Source organism: Pan troglodytes, chromosome 10 (genome assembly GCF_028858775.2).
Source record: "Pan troglodytes isolate AG18354 chromosome 10, NHGRI_mPanTro3-v2.0_pri, whole genome shotgun sequence".
In the NCBI taxonomy this organism is placed as follows: Eukaryota; Metazoa; Chordata; class Mammalia; order Primates; family Hominidae; genus Pan; species Pan troglodytes.
The window spans coordinates 33371928-33386835 of record NC_072408.2 but is presented as its reverse complement, the minus strand read 5'-3'; the positions used below and the strand labels follow the sequence as shown (position 1 = coordinate 33386835).

Sequence of the window (14908 nt, the reverse complement as noted above, 5' to 3'; positions counted from 1 at the left end):
GGATTGCTTGAGACCAGCCTGGGTAACACGGTGAATTTTATTTTTTATTTATTTATTTTTTAAGTAAAAAAGAAGTTTCCACAGACAGGTTTGGGGAAATGAAGCTCTAGAGCAAAGCCTGCACAGTTTTGCCTGGGCACTGGGAATGTGAATCCATGTGCATTTCCAAGTTTGGTTAGCTATTCCCTGGCCCTAGTTCCTCTTGGCTTTGCCCACTCCCTTCCCCTTCAGTAATATTAACAATTTATTCCTTTCTGACAAAATGGTAAGCATCTTCTTCTTTGAGTGTTTACATATTTGCCTCCGTTTTGAATATTCTTCCCAGGAGACCCCCCACTGAACCTCCAGCCTTACAGAGGGGACAGTCAGTTGCAGATATTTTGCATCAGAAAACCCTTTCCAGGTTTGAGTGCCTTCTCCAAATCATGTAGGATCTTTAGGGCTTAAAAGAGAACCTTACTGGAATTATAAGGAACCAGAGGACTGTGCAGCCCAACCTCCATGACCTGCAGCAACCCCACTCCAGGATGTTAGTGCAATGCATTTCCTAGGAACAGTTCATTTCGTGACCCCACAAGAGTAAAAGAACTGCCAGCTTCCCTACAATTCAGGGCAAACTGTGATAAAAAAGAAAGAGGGGCCATCTCCTCCTTGGCATCATGGCCACCTTCAGACTCCTTGTGGAGCCCAAGATTGTCAAAAAAAGAACCAAGAAGTTCATCCAGCACCAGTCTGACCAATATGTCAAAATTAAGCGTAACTGGCGGAAACCCAGAGGTACTGACAACAGGGCTCATAGAAGGTTCAAAGGCTAGATCTTGATGCCCAACATTGGTTATGGGAGCAACAGAAAAAGCACATGCTGCCCAGTGGCTTCCGGAAGTTCCTGATCCACAGCCTCAAGGAGCCGGAAGTGCTGCTGCCGTGCAACAAATCTTACTGTGCTGAGATCATTCACAATGTTTCCTCCAAGAAATGCAAAGCCGTTGTGGAAAGAGCTGCCCAGCTGGCCATCAGAGTCACCAACCCCAATGCCAGGCTGTGCAGCGAAGAAAATGGGTAGACAGCTCATGTGCACATTTTGTGTTCTAAAAAACTAAAAACTGCAAAAAAAAAAAACAAAAAAAAAAAACAAAAAAACTTACTGCACTCATATTCTGGCTCATCCATAAAGCCGCCTTTTAATTTTCTGGTTCCTTTGTTGAGACAGTTCAAAAGAGCAAAAGGACTTACTTAAGATACACCAGGGTCAGAAAGATCATACGGCTCATTTTTACTCCCATCTCTGCCTGAGAGGATGGTGTGAGGGTCAGAACACATCTTTATGCTAATCACCTCTTCCCTCACAGCACATTCTGGAGGGGGAGATGCTATTTTAAATTCCTTGCTGGGAAGGATGTCAACAGAGGAAGACAATGCTGGCAATTTGTTTAGAATGGCTGTCACTAGGAGGTAAAAGAAAAACAAAAAGAAAAGGAACCTACAGGCAACATAAACAAAAGCCCAACAATCAAATGACAAAAGCCCCTAGTCTTGCCTGTCTCAGGCCTCATTCCCTGCCTCTTTTTGTCCTGCTTCCTTTCTAGACAAAACTGGGAGATCCTGGTAAGACTCAAAGTAAAACAGGCCCACTCAAAACCTCAGATGCAGAAGCACCTTACCCTTCTCACTGGCTTTGTTCCATTCCCCTTCCCTCAGGCTTCCCACCCTGGGGAGAACTTTTCCCTTCTCATTTTGTGTCCAACAATAGGCTGACCTCCTTTGGTCAGTTCCCTCAGGCTTGAACCCAGCAACTCTCCACTGAAAATTAAACAGGCAAACGTGTAGTCCCAGGCTACATATGGAGAAATAGGAACTCTCTGGCCAAAGAAGGGCTAATAGAGCCTCTGGAATTATAGTGGGCCTTTCCTCATCACAGAAATTATGACTTGGCAACTTCCACTCATATTTCCATTTGGCATGACAAGATTAGAACAGCTCCCAGCTGGGAGGGCACCGGCTCTTGGGACTGAGCTCTCTTTGTCCATGAGCCTCCCAAGGAGACATCCTAAACTGGTGTGTGAGTGTGGTGCCCTCCTACCGAATTACACACAGGTATGTACAAAGATGGCAAACACATGAAAGAGAACACTGTTTCACATATTCCTAAATTATGAGTTTGACAACAGAAATAGAAAAAACAATCCTAAAATTTGTATGAAACTACAAAAGACCCAGAACAGCCATAGCAAACCTGAACAGAAAGAACATAGCTGGAGACATCACACTTCCTGACTGACTTTAAAATATACTACAAAGCTATATTAACCCAAATAGCATGGTACTGGCATAAAAACAGACACATAGACCAATGGGACAGAATAGAGAGAGAACCTGGAAGTAAATCCATGCATCTACAGCCAACTCATGTTCAACAAAGTTGCCAAGAACATACATTGGGGAAAGGACAGTCTCTTCAATAAATGGTGCTGGGAAAATTGGATATCCACATGCAGAAAAAAGAAACCAGAGCCCTGTCTCTCACCATATACAAAAATCAAATAATAAAAACAAATTAAAGACTTAAATATAAGACCTGAAACTACGAAACTACTAGAAGAAAGCATTGGAGAAATGCTTTAGGACATTGGTCTGAGCAAAGGTTTCTTGGCTAAGACCTAAATTGTCAGTCTGAAACAAATTAAGTTTCTCTGATGTCCCAATATTGTGTAATTACTTAAAGGAACACACAGGGGTAGGAAAACAATCCTCATCTTGTTTCTCACCATCAGATTTTGCAGAATGCTTCCTGGTTGTGAATCATAATGAACAAATTACATAAATTCCATATCGTTACCACAGACTTCCTTTAACACAAATAATTTTCACGTTCATGATCTCATGAGATCATGGGCCCCTGCTGACCCCTCACACCTCATCTGTTGACATTCTGCTCCCCACCTCCAAGACCAGTCAGCCACACTGACTGTTGGGTCCCAGAATGTGCCATGTTTTTTCTCCCCAACCCCCCGACCCTTGCCTCGCTCCTGTTTGTTTATTCTTCAGGTTTAAGTGTAGACATCCTTTGCTTTAGGTTAATGCTGCTGTAATCCCTCCAGACTGTAAACTCAAAGAGGGCAGAGCTGAGGTGTGTGTTCTTCACGAGTATCTAGCAGGCCTTGGCTCACAAAATAGGTCCTTAGTGGTATTTCCCAAATGAACAAATCAGAATGGGAGTTATTTGTTAAGAAGAAAACCTTGACTCTTCAGTTCCTTTTCTTTTTTATTTTTTGAGACAGAGTCTCGCTCTGTTGCCCAGTCTGGAGTGCAGTGGCACCATCTCGGCTCACTGCAACCTCGACTTCCCAGCTTCAAGAGATTCTCGTGCCTCAGCCTCCCGAATAGCTGGGATTACAGGTGCCACCATGCCCAGCTAATTTTTGTATTTTTAGTATAGACGGGGTTTCGCCATATTGGCCAGGCTGGTCTTGAACTCTTGGCCTCAAGTGATCCGCCTGCCTTGGCTTCCCAAAATGCTGGGATTACAGGTGTGGGCCACTGCACCTAGGCCAGTTCTGTCTGTTAAAACACTTTTTTTTTCCTTATTTTTAGAGAGGAAGTCTTGCTGTGTTGTCCAGGCTGGTCTTGAACTCAAGCTTAAGCCATCTTCCTGCTTCAGCCTATGGAGTCACTCAGATTATAGGCACATGCCACTGCACCTGTCTTTACAACCATAATTGTCTAATCTGCAGACTGATAGTCTATTTCTTGCTGATAAACTGTGTTCCCCTTGCAATTTTCCCTTTCATTCATTCATCCATCTGATATAGGATTCTTTCTATTGCTTTGGTTTGCCATCTTCCCCGAAAGGCATACAGAAAACATTTTTTCTTTCCCATCCTGTTTGTTCCAAAGAGATCCTTGTGAACCCTGCCTCCATAGGCAGCAGTTCTCGTGGACCCCAGGAGCCTGCTCTGACCTGGAATGTGCACGCTGCCCACAGGTTACCACTCCTTGGCGTACGGATTTATCACTCTGGAGAAAGGCTGGTAAGCAAGACCAAGCCAGCTTAGACACAGAAAAAAAGTGCTGAGTGCCTTTTAATGCATAACTGGCAGGTGGCTTTGCAAAGCTTTATAAAAATAATCATAGTAGAGAAAAATCAACATGAGAATGTTGCTAACAAGTGGGATGCATAACATGAAACTTGAAAGGCGAAAAACACATTCAAATTCAAATAAAAGAATATTTAATTATAGTGCCATCAATTCCTCCACACCTGAGCTGAATTATATCAAACAATTCGAGGAGGAGACAGATGGTCTACCTTCACGTTTCCTGAATTTCTGTTGTGAAATATGTGAGACAGAACAATAACAACACACACATCTATTAGTGCTTATTATCTATTAGGCACTTCACCTAATAATATATATGCATGAGGTTAATACTGTTGGAATCTCCATTTTACATACAAAGAATCAGAGAAGAGTTAAGAAATTTTCCCAAGATCCTAAATCTAGAAGGGGAAGAGCCAAAATTCAACTCGGGAAGTAATTATAGATTACAGGCTCTTAACCACTAGACTACCCTGCCTCTCATATACCATTTATAGTTTAAAAATGACACAAACAACAATGTACCTGCCATCTACTTGAAGGAACAGAATATTATCAGTAAATATCTTAGAAACCCAACAGGCCTCAAGCATATATTCCCCTTGGTATCTGCCCCTTCTCCTCTCAAAGTAACCATTATCTTGAATTTTGGGCCAATTTTCTTGGTTTTTGTTATAGTTTTAATGTCTATATCCCTAAACAATATATTGGCAGTTTTCACTTCATGTACATAGAATTCTAATGTATGTATTCCTCTATGGCTTATTAAACTCAACATTATGTTTTTGAGATTCTTCCCTGTTAATGAGCACAGCTTTGGCTCATTTTGGGGGTGGGGGAGGTGCTATAAAGTATCCCAATATTTGTTTACCCGTCCCACCACTGGACACGCAAGTTACTTCCGGTTTCCGTAATAAAAACAATTCTGTGAATATCTTCTTGCATGAACGACGATGCAAGAGTTCTTCTAGGAGAGTCGGTTCTTGAATTTTAGCAGCATCAGAATCACCTGCATGGTTTGTTAAAACACAAATGGTTGGTCCTACCAGTGGAGTTTTTATTTCAGGTGGGGCCTGAAAATCTGCAATTCTCTTTTAAAAAAAAAATTTATAAAATATATATGTAAAGGTAGAGACAGGGTCTCACTATGTTGCCCAGGCTGGTCTTGAACTCCCAGGTTCAGGTGATCCTCCTGCTTCAGCCTCCCAAAGGGTTAGGATTACAGGCGTGACCCACCAAGCCAGCCAAAATTTGCATTTCTAACAAGTTCCCAGGTGCTGCTGATGCCATGTAGCTCAAAGGACCGTGCTTTTCAGAACCACCACTCCAGGGTACAGACCTAAGAGTAGAACTGCTGGGCTCCATAAAAACACCATTGGTATTATGGTTATAATTGTACTGATTCTATGGATCAATTTAGGTAGGCAGCTTCACTTTGGCGCCTTAGAGCCTTTAAGTTGTAAGAATTCTTGCCGGGCGCAGTGGCTCATGCCTGTAATCCCAGTACTTTGGGAGGCTGAGACGGGCGCATCACCTGAGGTCGGGAGCTCGAGACCAGCCTGACCAACATGGAGAAACCCCGTCTCTACTAAAAATACAAAATTAGCTGGGCGTGGTGGCACATGCCTGTAATCCCAGCTACTAGGGAGGCTGAGGCAGGAGAATTGCTTGAACCTAGCAGGCGGAGGTTGCGGTGAGCTGAGATTTGCGCCATTGCACTCCAGCCTGGGCAACAAGAGCGAAACTCCATCTCGAAAAAAAAAAAAATTATTATGGGTACATTCATGCAAAGAATATAGACCGAACTAGCCAAGTAACACAAGTCAGCCCTTAGGGCCTCACTCAGAAATATCTTTCTCTGTGGTTAAGGGTATCTTTCTTTTCTTCTCTGTTTTCAGAAATCAGGATCTTGTGGCCAGAGGTTCCCTGTAACACAGGGGGATGTTTGGATAAAGTTAGCTCATGGCATAGAGGGATAATAGTCATTTCTGGCAGGTCAGAGTTGAATGGAGTCTTCATCTATGCTTAGTTTATTAAATTAGAAAAAAAGGCTAAAATTTCAGCCTTTACAGTTTTGATATGTATTATTATTCAGGCCCAGGTACTTTCTAATTTTCATTATGATTTTTTCCTTTGATTCATAAGTTGTTTAGAAGTTTGGTTTCTATTCCATGTGAGTTTCCTCTCCTTTACTAGTTTAGAAGTTACCCTTTCTATTATTTTAACAGTTTTCTTAGCTATTTCAACTTGTTTACTTAAAGCATAAAGTTAAACACCATTAACTTCTCAAAAGAAGCATAGCATGTGAGCTAACACCCCTCCCTTGACAATTTGTACGCTATTTTTATGCAATATTTTAGTTCTATCATTTTTAACCCACACATTAGACATTCTTATTACTGTTTTATATAGTCAAGGTATATTTAAATATGACCGCATGTTTACTAATACCTTAGCTTAATAATCCATTTTACTTTTCAGATATTTCCTGTGGGATCATTTCCTTTTCTTACCTGAGCATACCCTGTAAAAATTTCTTCAGAAGAGGTTAGTTGGTGGTAATATGTATCAGTTTATGTTTTGCCTGAAAATTTGTTTACTTCATCCTTGTTATTGATAGTTTTGCTACATCTAAAATTTCTAGATTGACAGTTATTATTTTCCTTAGCCAGCTGAAGATATAATCCCACCATTGGCACCATTTACTTTTGAAAGTTGGCTGTCAGTCTGAATGTCTTCTTCTTTTTTTTTTTCCTGGCTGCTTTTAATATATTTTTGGAAGGCAAAGGGGTTAAAGTTCTTCAGTTTCTTTCTCTTTTTTTTTTTTTTTTTTTGGAACAGAGTCTCACTCTTTCACCCAGGCTGGAGTGCAGTGGCATGATCTCAACTCACTGCAACTTCCGCCTCCCGGGTTCAAGCAATTCTCATGCCTCAGCCTCTTGAGTAGCTGGAATTACACATATGCACCACCATGCCTGGCTAATTTTTGTATTTTTAGTAGAGATGGGAGTTTCGCCATGTTGGCTAGGCTGGTCTTGAACTCCTGACCTCAAGTGATCTGCCCGCCTCCACCTCCCAAAGTGCTGGGATTACAGGGATAAGCCACAGCACTCGGCTGTTCTTTGGTTTCACTATTTTATTTCTCCTTCCAGAGATTTGTCAGGCTTTCTGAATCTTAGGTTTAGTATTGACAAAAAATTCTGGAACTTCTTCCCATCTTCTATAGTTTATCCTTTTGGAATTCTTTTAGAGCACCTTAGGCCATCTTTTTAGTCTCTTAATCTCATTTCACATTGTATTTTCTCTTTGTCTAAGCCATCTACTGGATTATTTATTAGATCAATTTTCTAGTTCACCAGTGTTCTCTTCAACTAGCTCTAATCTGTTTAATTCAGTGAATTTTTAATTCCTATTTTTAAATTTATCATCTCTAGAATTCCATTTTCTTAAAAATTGTTTAGTCAATTTTTTAGTCTCTTGTAAGACTCCTATTTTAAATGCTTTAAATTTTTTTGTTTGTTTTGAGACGGAGTCTTGCTCTGCTGCCCAGGCTGGAGTGCAGTGGCACGATCGATCTTGGCTCACTGCAACCACTGCCTCCTGGGCTCAAGCAATCCCACCTCAGCCTCCTGAGTAGTTGGAACCACAGGCATGCACCACCATGCTCAGCTAATTTTTGTAAAGATGGGGTTTCACCATGTTTCCCAGGCTTGTCTTAAACTCCTGTGGCTCAAGTGATCCTCCTGCGTTATCTCCCAAAGTGTTGGGATTACAGGTGTGAGCCACCATGCTTGGCTAAAAAAAAATTTCTGAAGCATGTTAAAATATTTATATTTTTGTTGGCTTTCTTTTGTTTGTGTTTTGAGACCGAGTCTTCCTCTGTCACCCAGGTTGGAGTGCAGTGGCGCAATCTTGGCTCACTGCAACCTCTGTCTCCCTGGTTCAAGCGATTCTCATGCCTTAGCCTCCCAAGCAGCTGAGACTACAGGCATGCATCACTATGCCCAGCTAAAAATATTTATATTTTTGACTGCTAAATCCAATAAAGAAGTATTTACAGGTCCAATTCTGATGCCTCTGTTATTCCTGCTGGCTTTTACTCATGGTGACTTGTGTTCTAGTTAAAGCTGCCTTTCTCGAGAGGTAGTTTCTGTTTATTTCTGAGAGTCTTCTAAGGATGTTTAGGTTATTTACACTGCTGCTAGACTGTAAGAAATACTTAACTTGGATCTTTCTCTTCTTACCAAATATATCTCGAAAGAAACAATTCTCCAATGGATGACTATCAGTGCTGGGGTGCATTTGCCATCACTCTCATCCACAGGATAAAAAATGGGATTATTTATACTTTAGAGGATAGTTTAGAGGAAGTAAAAACGTGAGAAAGGTATGCTGCTGAAATGCCTAAACACTCAAATTCTTTACCACTTGTATCTACGTTCAACTTAAGGGGGATTTTTATTTGGCAGAGAAAGTATCTCTTTTTTTTTGTTTTTTGACAGAGGGTCGCTCTGTCACCCAGGCTAGAGTGCAGTGCTGCAGTCTCAGCTCACTGCAACCTCTACCTCCCAGGTTCAAGCAATTCTCCTGCCTCTGCCTCCTGAGTAACTGGGATTACAGGTGCCCACGACCATGCCCAGCTAATTTTTGTATTTTTAGTAGAGACAGGGTTTCACCATGTTGGCCAGGCTGGTCTAGAACTCCTGACCTCATGATTCACCCGCCTTGGCCTCCCAAAGTGCTGGGATTATAGGCATGAGACGCCACACCTGGCTGGAAAGTACCTCTTACAAGAAAGGTAATCCCTTCTGCAGTTTGGTTACTGTACCATCCATATCAGCCTCTAAGTCATGAATTATGAAAATTGCATGATTATTAATTTCAGGCATGTCATGGAAGAATGCTTGAGGAACAACCCTACAATTGTAGAAATGCACAAACCTGTGAGGATCATCTGGATCACAGTTAGGAAGAAACTGAGTGATTGCTTCTGCTACTTCTTCATTTGATAAAACGTCCCAGAGTCCATCAGTGGCCAAGATCAGCACATCATCTGATCCATGATCATATTTTGAAAGATCGTAGATTCTTACCTGAAAAAAAACAAGAATACTACCACTTAAGAAATTGGAAGCACATTATTCTCCCTAACAAATTGACTTCTGATTCCCCTTCCCTTTTCCTGCCCAGCCTAGTGGTTTTCAGATATGCATTGTAGGGTACTTGATTATACAGCGAGCTTTGTGGTCAGGGATAGTCTCCCTTGGAGACTTGCTATATAGACACATGGGGCCTAATACACATTTGTGAATGAGCCTAAGCGGTGGGCTTAGTACTTGACATAGAAGAAATTAATTGAAAATGTAATGCCTGAGGTATAGTCAGAATGATGATTTATAAGTGGATTTTATGCTAGCCAGAAGATCAGCAGTGAGCTTGTTTGCTGTCTTCCTTTGCGTATTCATTCAGCAAACATTTACTAAGGGCCTACCCTGTGCCAAGTGCTATAAATGCAAAGTTAAATATCTGATTTTTCTGCTTCAGAGGAGGTCTCAGTCTGTGGGGGAGATAAAACCAATTCAGGATTCTTAGTAGCTGCTCTACATGTATTTGTCTAGGAGTAACGAGACATTCTATTTAATGCACTCACTTGAAACCTTTCTTGCATTACCTGCTCAGAGGCCCAAGCAGCCAACTCCTCTCACATAAGGATGGGGCTCTGACACTACCTTCATGTTTCAGGAGCCTCAACTGAGGCTCACAGAAGATACATGCTCACTCTGAACCTCCAAAGTATGTCTTTGTCTTGACAGACTTAAGTCTTTCCTCATGTCTAGTACCTTAAATGACTTGGATATTTCAACACCCACCTAAGCTCTGGAAAGAGAATGAGGCAGCCTAGGCAAAACTAGTAAGAATAAAAATCAAGCCTCACTTGGGCTAGGCCACAATTCTGTGTCCATCCTACTTCAATGTGGGTGGGGAGGGATAGGGAGGTGTGGAGAGGGGTTTGGGGTTTCACTGTTCTTCCCTCCTAATTTGGCAGAATCAATCCCTGCCTATTATACCATCTCATGAACTGAGAAGAAAAGCAAGTCAACTTAATCAATCCCCTTCAGCCTCCCTTATTACTCTATTTTCTGTCTTTCTAATTGAGACGGAGTCTCTCACTGTGTTGCCCAGGCTGGAGTACAGTGGCGTGACCTCAGCTCACTGCAACCTTCGCCTCCAGGGTTCAAGCGATTCTCCCGCTTCAGCCTCCCAAGTAGCTGGGATTACAGGTGCATGCCACTACACCCAGCTAATTTTTGTATCTTTAGTAGAGATGGGGTTTTACCAGCTGGGTCCCAGCTGGTCTGGAACCCCTGGCTTCAAGGGATCCGCCCGCCTCAGCCTCCCAAAGTGCTGGGGTTACAGGCATGAGCCACCATGCCCAGCCCATTCCTGTATTTTCTAAACGCAAGTCTGAGTGAAAGCGATGGGTCAGGGCACATGTCCTATCGCACAGCCATTGTTATGTCACCTCAGATCTAGAGACAATCATATCACCTCAGCCTAGAGACTAAATCTGTTTAGGTCTTTGAAAGCCAAGCCTCCTATGTTTTAGAAAGGTTTGTCCAGGCTAGTGATGCCCTGGCATGGGGCTGGTCCTGTGGGCTGACAGTCTATTCCCAGCAGCAGAACACAACAAAATGTCTACCCACAGGGCCCTGGGTGAATGAGCTCAAATGAAAAGCAGCCACCAGGCGCCAGGCCTTTGTGGCCTGTGAACAAGAAGGTAACAATTAGCTAACGGCCCAGCACATGAGCTGCGCTCAAGGGAGGAACACTCAGGAGTATACTGCACTGGTGTTTAACATCTTCTTTCCAAAAGGCATGCTCACTTAAGGCTAAACTTATGTTCCGGAGAAGGCACTCAGCCTTTTAAGCCAAATTAAAGAAAACATGAAAGCTTCAGTTTCCGGCAGACCAGAAAGTCCCAAATGTCAGAATTCTGTCCTCAGGTCACTGACGAATGTGGTCCAATTTTCACTGTATCAGAAACAAGCAACCCTCCTATGCTTTATTTTCCATGGTTCTTCGGTGTGTTAGAGCAGAGCTTCTCAAATATTAATGTGCACAGAAGTCAGCTAGGGATCCTGCTAAAATCCAGATTACAATTCAGTTCTGGGTGGGCTTGAGAGCTGTGGTTCAACTTCCTCCCAGGTGATGCCAATGCTGCAGGTTCACAGATCGGGCCCTGAGTAGCAAGGCCAGAGAGGATTCCTACTGGGCCAGATTTGTACACAAGGGAATCAACGTCTCAGTGGACTTTATGATGACTGTGGAGACTGTTCCTTAGAGTGGGCTGTTGACAGACTGTAAATGTCACCCCTGGGCTCCTAGCTTCAAGTACTGGTTCACTGTGTTGTTACTTTCAGTATACAATAACTTTGAGAGACACTGCTAATAGGAGGCCAAGGCAGGGGGATCACTTGAGGCCAGGAGTTCGTGACCAGCCTGGGCAACATAGTGAGATCCTATCTCTACAAAAATTAAAGAAAACAATGAGACCCTGGGCATGGCAGTGCATGCCTGTCGTCCCAGCTACTTGGGAGGCTGAGGCAGGAGAATTGCTTGAACCCAGGATTTTGAGGCTGTGGTGAGCCATGACTGTGCCATTACACTCCAGCCTGGGTGACAGTGAGACCCAGTCTTTAAAAAAAAAATAGTGTTTAGGGGATTGATTCCTTTTTTTTTTTTTTTTTTTTTTTTTGAGATGGAGTTTTGCTCTTGTTGCCCAGGCTGGAGTGCAATGGCACGATCTCAGCTCACTGCAACCTCTGCCTCCCAGGTTGAAGCAATTCTCCTGCTTCAGCCTCCCTAGTAGCTGGGATTACAGGCATGTGCCACCACGCCCGGCTAATTTTGTATTTTTAGTAGAGACGGGGATTCTCCATGCTGGTCAGGCTGGTCTCAAACTCCTGACCTCAGGTGATCCACCCACCTCGGCCTCCCAAAGTACTGGGATTACAGGCATGAGCCACCGCGCCTGGCCGATTCCTAGCTTCTTATTGGGTTATACCTACAATAAATTTTTGGGATAATTTGAACTCTTTATGATAGACAATATTGAGTCATAAGAGGTGGTGAGATGTGGATGTCCCAATCTTATGCTTGTAGTTAAACAGGAGATTCCATTTGCCTTGCAGCTTCTTCTAAAAGAGAGGGTTCAGGTCTGCAGATAACATCCATTTAATTTCAGAGTCTGCCCTATGAGTAGGGTGCCAAACCCTCTTTAAAGTGCTTCCTGCTGACCCAAGAAATGTGACAGGTTGTGTTATTCAAGCTGAAGTTGTCTTGTCCACACTCAAATGGAAATCTGGCCAACAGAATGGGTGTGGGTTGATACATACACACGTTATAAAATGCTACTCTTCAATTCCATCAATAAATGTAATCTTTCCCTAATTCTACTGTTCCCATTTCTATGCTCGGCTCCCTAATGTAGTTTAATTAGCCAACATGAAAATCCTTCTCAAGACCATTCTTCATGTAATGTGTATGAAAATAATAAAAAGCTGGTCACAACCCTGGTCTGTGAAGCACTCCCCAATTGACATCTTTTGAGGTTTTTACAACCACCCTGTTTCCTGCCCTTTAGCCAATTTCCAAAAATCTTTGCTCACTTTCCACTTACAACTCGTGTCTTATACATTAACCTGTGATGCAGAACATTTTGCAAAAATGTTTTCAGAAGAATTGGACTGCCGCGCAAGTCATCCCACTGTGTGCTTATCCTCCCCAGCAGCAAAGGCTTCAAAGGATTCCACTGGGCTCCGGAGTCCTGACCTTCCCTCCCTGAAGCTGTTGTTGGCCTTACTCAATCGGACCATACCCACATCCTCAAAGTTCCCCTGTTCAATTCCTTAAATAGCTTCTTAATGTTCCTGGAAGCCTCACATCAAACTAATGGGCTCTGAAGCTCCCCAGGACTCAGACATCTGGAAGAGTCTTTGCAGCCCTGGAGGGGACAGGTGTGCTACAGAAACAGCTTTGAAGTGGGACTGGGGGACATGGTCAGACCTTCTAATGGCTCCTTCCCGGGTTCCCATCCACCAAGAAAGGGAGAGAAAAGCCAGACGAATCCTTGAGATTCTTGCAGTTTTTCAGAACAATATAATCTGAGCAGCTGAAAAATGGGACCTGTGTGGACCTGCTTTTCTGCTGCCTTCAGTACGCTTTTATTGCATACTTGCTGGGTGCCAACTCGTTTTCCAGGCACTGGGGACACAGTGAATAAAACCGACAAAGCCTCTCACAACTTCTAAACTAGTAGATGAGATAGACACCCAAATAAATTACAATGTCAGAAGATGACAGATGCTCTGAAGAAAACTCCAGCATGGTAAGGAGTACAATAGAGTCATTTTAGAAGATGAGGTCACGGTGGGCCTCTCTGGGAAGGTACCATCTGAGCGAGTCAATTTCCCATGGGTCCCTTCTTGCACCTCCCCAAACTTCTTTTGGATTCCTGTTACTCAGTGTTAGACTGGTGGTGAAGAAGGGAGGGCTGAGAAAGGTGGGTGTCACTCTCTCCTGCCAAAGCAACCCTAAGGAGGACCAAAGAGAAGCCATCTTTCTTTTCCCTGGTCCTCTGCAGGCACAATCCTTTCACACCCACTAATATAAGATTTACCTATATGCTTCACTGTGGGTAAATCTTTGTCAGTTTTGTGTGAAACTGTAATCATCGATTTATGGCCCTGTCCTGACACTAGACTGTAAACACCATGAGGGTTGGGACTGTTTTATTCTTCTTTGTATCTTCAATGCCCAACTTAACACCTGGTTCACTGAATGAATAATCGTCGAAACTGATTGTTCCACAGAGATGAAGCTTTGTGCCTTGTCCTTTAGGTACAGAGAGTGATACACAGCATCTGATCTACCCTGGAAGACTCTCAAGGCTGATCCTGTCTCAGCAGAATCTGAACCTGGAATATGGCAGAATACTATTGCTTTTGCGAGAGCAACCAGGTGAAGAACAAAAAGTGAATGTGTTCCATCCCCTCATGAGGCTTCTGAAGCTTTCCTTATGATCTGATCACAACAAAGGAGACAGGCAACTGACAAACAGCACGCTGGCCCTGAAACACCACTGGCATCTTTGTTATCAGCCTTTCAGGGCCCACTTTTCTGTCTCTTCTAAAAGATTAGATATTCTCAAACCTAAATGTGTTTAGAATCACTTGGAGTGCTACCTTAACCAAGTTAAGATTCAAAGATCCTACCTGTAAGAGTCTTGATTGTACAGATCTGAGCTGCATACTTCAACAGGACCCCAGGGAATTCTGATGCAAGTGGTGGGGGGAATCTCACCTTGAAAAACTGTAACAGACGATCAACTCCTTTAGGGATAAGGTCCATCTTATCCTATCTGTTTTTGTACCCAGAACAGAGCGCTGTGCCTAGCACTCAATTCACAACCAAAGAAAGCATTTCCTTATTGGGTATTTTACCCCTGTCCAGCTTACAGTGAACACCCAGGGGGTTAGTCATCTTATTGTCCCACCAAAATTCAACTTCTGAAGGCCCAGAAATCCCAATTTGTATTTCCTCTGTGGGTCTAGCAGCATCTTCTATAGTGTAAACCACAGTAGGTCTTCAGGACATACTTGCTGAGGCAAAGCATAAACAGGGGAAGGAGAGAGGAAGAAACAAATTAAACATACAAGATACTTTCAGAAGACCCCCTCATTTCACGGTGATCCAACAGATTTAGTTTGTTAACTGAGACACTTCCAAATCGTCAAACAAATGTAATGTGC

General features: G+C 42.9%; 1 protein-coding gene and 1 pseudogene across 3 annotated transcripts in view; one reads left to right on the top strand and one right to left on the bottom strand.

The window, feature by feature from the left end:
• PPM1H (protein phosphatase, Mg2+/Mn2+ dependent 1H) overlaps window positions 1-14908 on the bottom strand; it is a 290362-nt gene that overhangs the window by 14114 nt on the left and 261340 nt on the right. For all 3 annotated transcript variants that reach the window (XM_016923127.4, XM_509184.9, XM_016923128.4), the window contains exon 9: window positions 9039-9190. In XM_016923127.4, coding sequence (XP_016778616.1) covers window positions 9039-9190 — 152 coding nt within the window. The remainder of the gene's footprint in view (window positions 1-9038; window positions 9191-14908) is intronic.
• LOC107967489 (large ribosomal subunit protein eL32-like) lies at window positions 651-1083 on the top strand (annotated as a pseudogene).